At 44.8% G+C, this 8,511-nt stretch overlaps 1 protein-coding gene across 3 annotated transcripts in view; it reads right to left on the reverse strand.

Moving 5' to 3' along the window:
* Positions 1–1,463: 1,463 nt before the first annotated feature.
* DCAF1 (DDB1 and CUL4 associated factor 1) overlaps positions 1,464–8,511 on the reverse strand; it is a 73,349-nt gene continuing 66,301 nt past the window's right edge. For 2 of the 3 annotated variants that reach the window (XM_082264932.1, XM_082264933.1), the window contains exons 20-24: positions 7,666–7,770; positions 5,864–5,937; positions 2,755–2,856; positions 2,413–2,674; positions 1,464–1,607 (exon numbers count right to left, since the gene is read on the reverse strand). In XM_082264932.1, coding sequence (XP_082121058.1) covers positions 1,549–1,607; positions 2,413–2,674; positions 2,755–2,856; positions 5,864–5,937; positions 7,666–7,770 — 602 coding nt within the window. In that variant the 3' untranslated portion in view covers positions 1,464–1,548. The remainder of the gene's footprint in view (positions 1,608–2,412; positions 2,675–2,754; positions 2,857–5,863; positions 5,938–7,665; positions 7,771–8,511) is intronic. The other variant, XM_082264934.1, reaches the window with a different exon arrangement.

Consider the following 8,511-nt stretch of genomic DNA (forward strand, 5'->3'; position numbering starts at 1 on the left):
ATGATGGGGCACTATTCCTCCCACTGACACCAATGATGGGGTACTATTCCTCCCACTGACACCAATGAGGCACTATTCCTCCCAATGACACCAATGGGGGACAATCTCTCCCAATGACACCAATGGGGGACAATCTCTCCCACTGACACCAATGGGGGACAATCTCTCCCACTGACACCAATGGGGGACAATCTCTCCCACTGACACCAATGGGGCACTATTCCTCCCACTGACACCAATGGGGCACTATTCCTCCCACTGACACCAATGGGGCACTATTCCTACCACTGACACCAATGGGGCACTATTCCTACCACTGACACCAACAATGGGGCACAAGCTCTCCCAATGACAACAATGGAGCACTATTCCTCCCAATGACATCCATGGGGCACAATTTCCTCTTAATGACACCAATATAGGGGCACCATTTTTCCCATTGACAATGGGACATTTTTTTCCCCGCCGACTTCGGGACCTTTTCTACTCCTGCTGGGTCCCGTCTGCTGCCGGAATGAAAAAGGAGTTGGGATCAGCATTGCTCAGCTGTTCACAGGCAGCCTTCTATTTTATCAATGACTACAAAGCTTCCTCTGATTGGCTGAGGTAGAGATTGTGACGTCATCCGCTTGCCTCTTCACCTCCGTTCCTGAAAATGGCTGAGCAGCACTCGGCCTGACTCAAGGGGAACAGAAAGTAAGTTCCGGTATTGCTGCCAGAACACTGCGCTGTATACTGTAGGTGGCTTATATACTAGTTACAGTTTTTACAGCACACACAGCGGCTGCAGTGATTGGTAAAAAGGAAATAAATCATTTGGGGCAGCTTGGCCCCGAACCACCTGTTTAAATGTGGGGGGAAAAAAAACCTGGAGTGAAGATTGAATGTACTCTCTCCTTCGCTCCATCCTCCAGCCCCGTCAAAAGCGGATCTAGCCATTGTTCACACACAGAGCCACCCAGGCCTGGCCAGCGCATTATCCCCTTCTCTCCCCTCCCCCCCAAAAAATACACATACTTTTAAAAGGAACAAAAATACACTTTTCCAATGGAATATATTACAATTTCATCATAAAAATATTTTGCTGCCCAAAGTTTGACAAAAAAAAAAAAAAATCCCCTCTCTTCCTGTATTAAATACATTTGTGCAAAAAAAAAAAAAAACCAAAAAAAAAACACTGAACACTACACAAAAAATAAAAATGAACAGGTCAGGAGGGGGAGGGGTAACATCCACACTGGGTGTTTTTGGTTGTGGGTTTTTCTGTTTTTTTTTTTTTTGCTTTTTTTTTATATAAAACTAATTTATTCTTTTAAGAGCTCTGTTTTACAAAAAAGGAAAAAAAAAAAAAAAAATGTCCGCCTTGGAGTTTGCAGGAACAGAGATGAGAAGTGAGATCTCCAGGACTGGCCGGGGTGTTTTATTTAGGGGGCGGAGTTGTCACAGGTAATACGCCGCTCCGCCTTCGTACCTGGCTGCTCTGGCGCTCCTCACAGTGACTCCAGGGAGGGAAAAGACCCTGTGTACGCTCGCAGGATACACCATTCCTCATTCGTTTAGTGCGAGGATGATGTCGTCTTCGAGGTCCGAATTGTCGGAGCTGTCCGCTGGAAAAGAGAAAAAGAAATAATCTGAATATTCTTAAAAAAAAAAAAAAATAATATATATATATATATATATATATATATATATATATATATATATATATATATATATATATATATATATATATATATATATATATATATATAGATTTTTTTCCTTATTATAGAGAATTGTATTAGATGCAGTTTAAAATTAGTGACCAGAATGCAGCCTATTCACTAGAGAGCAGTGACATCACTGAGAATGCAGCCTATCCCTTCACTGGAGAGCGGTGACATCATTGAGAATGCAGCCTATCCATTCACTAGAGAGCGATGACATCACTGAGAATGCAGCCTATCCATTCAATAGAGAGCGGTGACATCACTGAGAATGCAGCCTATCCATTCACTAGAGAGCGGTGACATCGCTGAGAACGCAGCCTATCCATTCACTAGAGGGCGGTGACATCACTGAGAATGCAGCCTATCCATTCACTAGAGGGCGGTGACATCACTGAGAATGCAGCCTATCCATTCACTAGAGAGCGGTGACATCGCTGAGAACGCAGCCTATCCATTCACTAGAGGGCGGTGACATCACTGAGAATGCAGCCTATCCATTCACTAGAGAGCGGTGACATCACTGAGAACGCAGCCTATCCATTCACTAGAGGGCGGTGACATCACTGAGAATGCAGCCTATCCATTCACTAGAGAGCGGTGACATCGCTGAGAACGCAGCCTGCACATTCAGACTTTACTTGCACACATCATGTATAGCTCAGTCAGGACACTGCAGAGAAATGACAGGAAAATATGGACTTACAGTCTCCCAGTATGAGCTCCACCTCGGGGTCCATATCGGAGTCGTCATCATCATCATGCCCTTCCTCATCTCCATCATCATCATCATCCAGAAGATTGGCTAGCTCTTCATCATCAGAAGGGGAGAAGTCATTTTCTCCATCCTCTCCAGCCTGTTCTCCGGCCTCTTCCTCCTCTTCCAACTCAGCATCCAGAAGAGGCTCCAGATCATCAGAATCGTCATCGTCGTCATCGTCCTCCTCATCCTCCTGCTCCTCCTCCTCCTGAGAAGTCAGCAGCGATTAGAGACAAATACAGTTTTCCCCATACAACATACCAGCTGTAGCTTCCCCATCCCCCTTACCTGATCTTCCTCTTCATCCTCGTCCTCAGCCAGACGCTGCCGGCCCACCTCATACAGCCGGCACACCGTGTCCATGTTCAGAGCGTCCATTGTGCCTTGATTCTGGGAAGAGAGAGAAGGCGGGATGATAAATGCCAAGATACTATCTCCCGTACCTACCCACAGCCTAAAGGGTCACTGACCACACAGCAATGAGTAGACTGAAAGCTGGGCCAGAACTTTCTAGCGGCAGAGGAGGGTGAAACAGGGAGGTGATTGCTATTGGGTGAAGTGCCAGTTTAGCAGTTTAAGACAAGCAGTATAGAATCATGGGACACTGTACAATGTACCCGACTAGCAGCCTACCTGCTTCCTTCTCAGGGCCCCATACAGCATACCTGATAAGCAGCCTCCCCTCCTTCATCTGCTTCCTCCTCAAAGCCCCATACAGCCTACCTGACAAGCAACACTGTACTTCTCAATGCAGTTCTCAATCAAGATAAATGGTGCACCGAAATTTTCGGCCGAAAATGGGCCTATCCCATTTTGGCCGAAAACGGGTCATATATACCGAAAATGAATGGCTGCAGCAGCTTTCACTTTAACTTATATGGTGCTTGACCGGCTGCGGCCGGCTCCCGAGACCCGCCATTTGTACCTCCTCGCCCGCCCTGAGCTAGACTGGTTGCTAGAATCGCCTGGCGTCTAGCAACCAGTGACGTCACGGTCCCAAGAGGAAAGCGAGGCCGAGAAGAGGACCCAGCATGCAGAGCGGAGGAGGATCTTCCTCGTCCTCCTCCGTGCCTATTACTGACTCTCTGGATCCATCCACCTCCTCCCTCCATCTTTTCCTGTTACTGTATGGCCGCTGCGGATAGGAAGGACAGGAGCAGAACCACAATAAGACACGTGGCCACTCACTAAAACTAGAGGAAAGGCGGTTTAACCTTAAACTACACAGGGGGTTCTTCACTGTGAGAGGAGTAAGGATGTGGAATTCTCTTCCGCAAACCGTTGTATCAGCAGGGAGCATTGATAGTTTCAAAAAACTATTAGATGGGCACCTTAAAGACCACAACATAGAGGGGTATACAATGTACAACATACAGGGGTATACAATGTACGGTTAACAGCAAACACACACACATAATAGGTTGAACTGGATGGACTGATGTCTTTTTTCAACCTCACTATGTAACCAGAGTCAGAGTCAACCTGCTATCTGTGGGGGAGCAGTGAGTGACAACAATATGTGTTATGTGCATCATTGTTTCCCTATACTTATCTACCCCCCTGGCACTGTACCTGTATAATACAGCTATGGGACAGGTATATAATGCCAGGAGCATCTATATACAGGCTGTAACTATTTTAAAATCTTTTTGGGGGAAAAAAGTCATTTTTGGTTTCCGTTTCGGCCCAGAATTTTCATTTTGGTGCATCCCTAATGAATTTCTGCCACTGGGGAATACTACAGGGGAAAGGCTCCAGTTAAGTCTGCTTGTGGGCTCCCTCTTGTTTTTCCTACAGTGATTGTTGTTATACAGTAGAGGATAGTTTCTGCCCTCCGGGGCCTTCATTGATATGTAAGAGGGTACATTTATCTTACAAATTGGTTTCATCTTTAACCTTTAAATGATTCCTAAACCATCACAGCATCGTTTCCCCCTATAGTGTGGTCAGATTTTCATTTCCTCCTCTCAGTGAGAACATCTAGGAGTTTGGAAACATTTCCACAGTGCAATTTCTTCTGAGAGCAAAGCGGAGATTTGCAAATATTGTGAGAAGGAATATTCTTTTCCAAATGCTACAAGGATGACCAAACACATCCCGGCATGCCAGAGGTGCCCTAATGACATTAAGAAATACTTTATGGATAAAAAAATGACGAGGACCAGAATGAAAGTGGGAGGAGCTTTTTTTACTCCAGAGTTCTCCTTCTAAAAACACTCATGTGTTCTGGATCATCACCAAGTGGATCACTCTGCTTCTGGATTATCATAAATTATTTACCAGCAGCCTCCACAAGTAAGGAAGTGTTACAAACCACGGCCTCCCATAAATACACAATACCTTTATTTATAGGGAAAATGACATTAAGAATCAGGAGAACCTTCAAGCTTTTCATAGAGCAATATAGGCTTCAGGATCAGCACTGTCAGTAACTGAAAATGCATCTTGGCAAGAAGCTTTTATAATATGAGGGGAAGGAGGGAAGAACTGCATAGTCTCATATACATGTGAAATGTTCTTCTCATATACAGTCCTTGTAATACCATTTGTATAAAAAAAAAGAAATAATTTAAAATGATGTTTAAGTTAATTTACTGAATAGGCTGAACTTTTATTTCAAGCACAATACTTTATTATACACAGCATTTCACCTTCCCAGGGGGAACAAAATAATTTTAAATTTGTAAGGCTACGTTCACATGTGGGCGTACTGGATCGCGGGCAGAATCACCGCGATTCTGCCCACGATCCGGAAATCATTGCAAATTGTGGGACGCCTGTGCGTTGCCCGTGATTTGCAATGGCACCCCAAATGCTGTGCGATGTTGTCGTGATTTCCGCCTGCTGAATTGCGGTAACATCGCGCAAAAAGAATCGCGGGACACGACTCCCAAAAAAGGTACAAGAGCTTCTTTGGAGCGTCATGCTCTGCCCGTGACGATGTTACCGCGATTCGACAGACGGAAAGATCGCACAGCGTTTGGGGTGCCATTGCAAATCATGGGCAACGCACAGGCGTCCACGATTTGCAATGATTTCCGGATCGCGGGCAGAATCGCGGTGATTCTGCCTGCAATCCGGTACGCCCACATGTGAACGTAGCCTAAAACTACTCCACACTGAATTGTTTTCCAAAAAATGTCCATTCTTTTCTGAAAAAAATTTTTAATCTCATGGCTTCAAAATTTTCTGGAAATTTTACATCTCTAATTGTCTAATAAATAGTTGATCTCAGGAAGCCAATGTAACGGGACAATGTCCAAAACCAGCCCACATCCCTCCGGAAGACTTCCACCAAAACAAAGCACTCAGAAAGGAGTAAGCAGCATTTCCCTATAAAGGTTTTATGACTGGATGCCGTATGTGGCCTGCCGTTTCCCGGATTGTGTAAACTTACCTCAATCACAGCCAGGTAGCAATCTTTCGTGTCTGTGCAAAGGTCAAAAATATTCCTCTTCACATCAATAGTAGCTGTAAGAGAGACAGTGACACTCATTATACAAGTCAGGTTCACTATGATCCACACACACCTTAAGAGGCCAGCTGTCAGAAGCCACCCCCCTTTTTCCCCACACTCTTAATTTAATAAATTGGTATTTGAAAGCGGACTTTGCACCTTAAAAGCAAGGAATGCAGTTAACATTTGCTGCCCTTGAGACTTAAATAACTGGCGGAAAAAACGTTAAAGAAAAAAAAAAGTGTCCATAAGAAAACAAAAAAAAAGGAGCATATCCACCTATCCCTGGCCTACACCCACATGGTGGGTGACGTCATCCACACTCCAGTTGAATTTGGGGTGTGTGTATATCTATATACCCATCTATCTATACACACACACATATATATATATATATATATATATATATATATATATATATACATACACACACACACATATACACCTCCCTCTCTCTCTCTCGCCATCTCTCTCGCCATCTATAGCTATATCTATTGCTCCAAATCTCACCGAGATGATGCTGGAGGTAAATGCTTGAACTCTGCTTTAGGAGTCAACCTACAGCCACCACTCCTGGGAGAGCTGCATGATTATATTCACTATCTACATTGCTGGGGACCAGACTGGAATTACAACAGCTGAAGTCCAGCTCCCAACACCTTCTCTCTACATAACTAGGATTCACACACCCCTTTTTCACAGCTCAAGCTGGTAGCATGCAAAGTTTCACCTCCCTGACTCTATAGCTAATTAATCTGCATCACTGCCATTGCCCAATGAGAGAAAAGGTGACCCAGGAAGTCCTAAACGCTGGAGGAAGTAGAAGAGTGACCTGTGTGACTCTAAAGATAAGCTAAACAGAATCCCAGACTCCCCCTGCCATATAAACCATTCACATAGAGAAACTGCTAGTGAGCCATGCCACAGCACCCAGCACTTCCTGTGAGACACTTCTGGATAAAAGTGTCAGTCAAATCTGGTGGAAGAAAATAGGAAATTCTTCTCCAAGAAGAGACGGAGTCCATCAACTAAGGACACTAGCAAAAATTTGGAGCCTAACAGAGTGGGCGGGTTATATGGGAACACAAGGGGTTGGACCCAGAATGGAAATTTGCATATGTCCAATCACCTAAAGGTAGCAACATTTAAAACGCAAATGGTCTATGAACTGATTCCTGCACCCTGAACTGTAAAATATAAATATTTTTTTTATTGTAAACAGGTTAGTTCATCCTTTTCAGGAAAAATGTTACTTTTAGCCAACACCCTACCCCAAGGTACTTACCTGATGAGCTGCCAGTGACCACGCAGTCAGTGTTGTGGTTGGGGGAGCGGATTTGAAATTCCTGCTCTTCCCCTCCCTTCTTTCTGCAGGGCTTCAGGGATGGACCAGAACAATTCTGATTGGTCAGCGCCAATAGGTGACAGATTTGATCAATCAGAAGTGCTCTGATTCGTTCCGGAATCCCTATAGAAAGAAGGTGAGAATTTCAAATTTCAGGACTCTGGCTGTGTGGACACTGACCGCTTACCACCCACAGACGTAGGTTCAGCAGGGACAGAGGGGTGGGGTAGGGGGGTGTTGGCTCACTTTTTCATGTTTTCCAAAATGGTTACCACTTTAACCTCTCTCCCCTTCTGTAATAATTTTAACACCATGAAATATATAAAAGGCAGGAACTAGTTCATACATATGGCCTTCTCACCCAAAAGTCAAAACCAATTTTCCATCACTGACTCACCAATGGGTTTATAATCTGTGGCATTAAACGTGCGAAACGATGAACCAAATGGACTCTTCATTCTTTCCTCCAGAAGGTCATCTTCATCATCGGCCTGAAGCATGGCTGGAAGAAGAGACAGTTATCATTGGAGAGGACACGATTGTAATTTACACAGAACAGGAGAGAGATTTGAGGGATTGAGACTAAGGGGACAGCAAATTTAAAATCCAAACTACTTCTAGAAAATATAAAAAAACACAGAAATTCAGGATTGTGCATTCAACATATTCAACTTACCTGTGCCATTTTAGACTAACGGACCTGAAAACCAGAGTTGATAAAGGAGGAGGGAAGAGCGCCACTTGAGTGCAAGATTATGATTTATTATGACATAAATACGTAGTAACTTACATAAAAGTAAGGATAAAAGCGTCTGTAAGGTACAAGCGTCTGTAATGGTGAGAGGGGTACGCACAATCCAGGGTGCCTCAGGTACAGAGCGCCAGACCAGCTGGCTGTGTGCGTCCGGGCGATCGGGGAGATCAGAGAGATGCGGCCGTGAAGGGACCCGTAGGGCGTCCGACGTCAGCGGTAGGAAACTGGCAAGATGGCTGAGGAAGCTTCAAAGACGCGTTTCGGAGTCTGTGCGAGGGCCCGGGCGGGGCATGTGCACTCCTCCTTCAACTGATCTTCCCGATTGCCCGGACGCACACAGCCAGCTGGTCTGGCGCTCTGTACCTGAGGCACCCTGGATTGTGTGGCCCCCCTCTCACCATCGTGGAACCGTTTTGTACCTTACAGACGCTTTTATCCTTACTTTAATGTAAGTTACTACGTATTCATGTCATAATACATCATAATCTT

The sequence above is a fragment of the Pelophylax lessonae genome (assembly GCF_965119305.1).
Source record: "Pelophylax lessonae genome assembly, chromosome: 8".
NCBI lineage: Eukaryota > Metazoa > Chordata > Amphibia > Anura > Ranidae > Pelophylax > Pelophylax lessonae.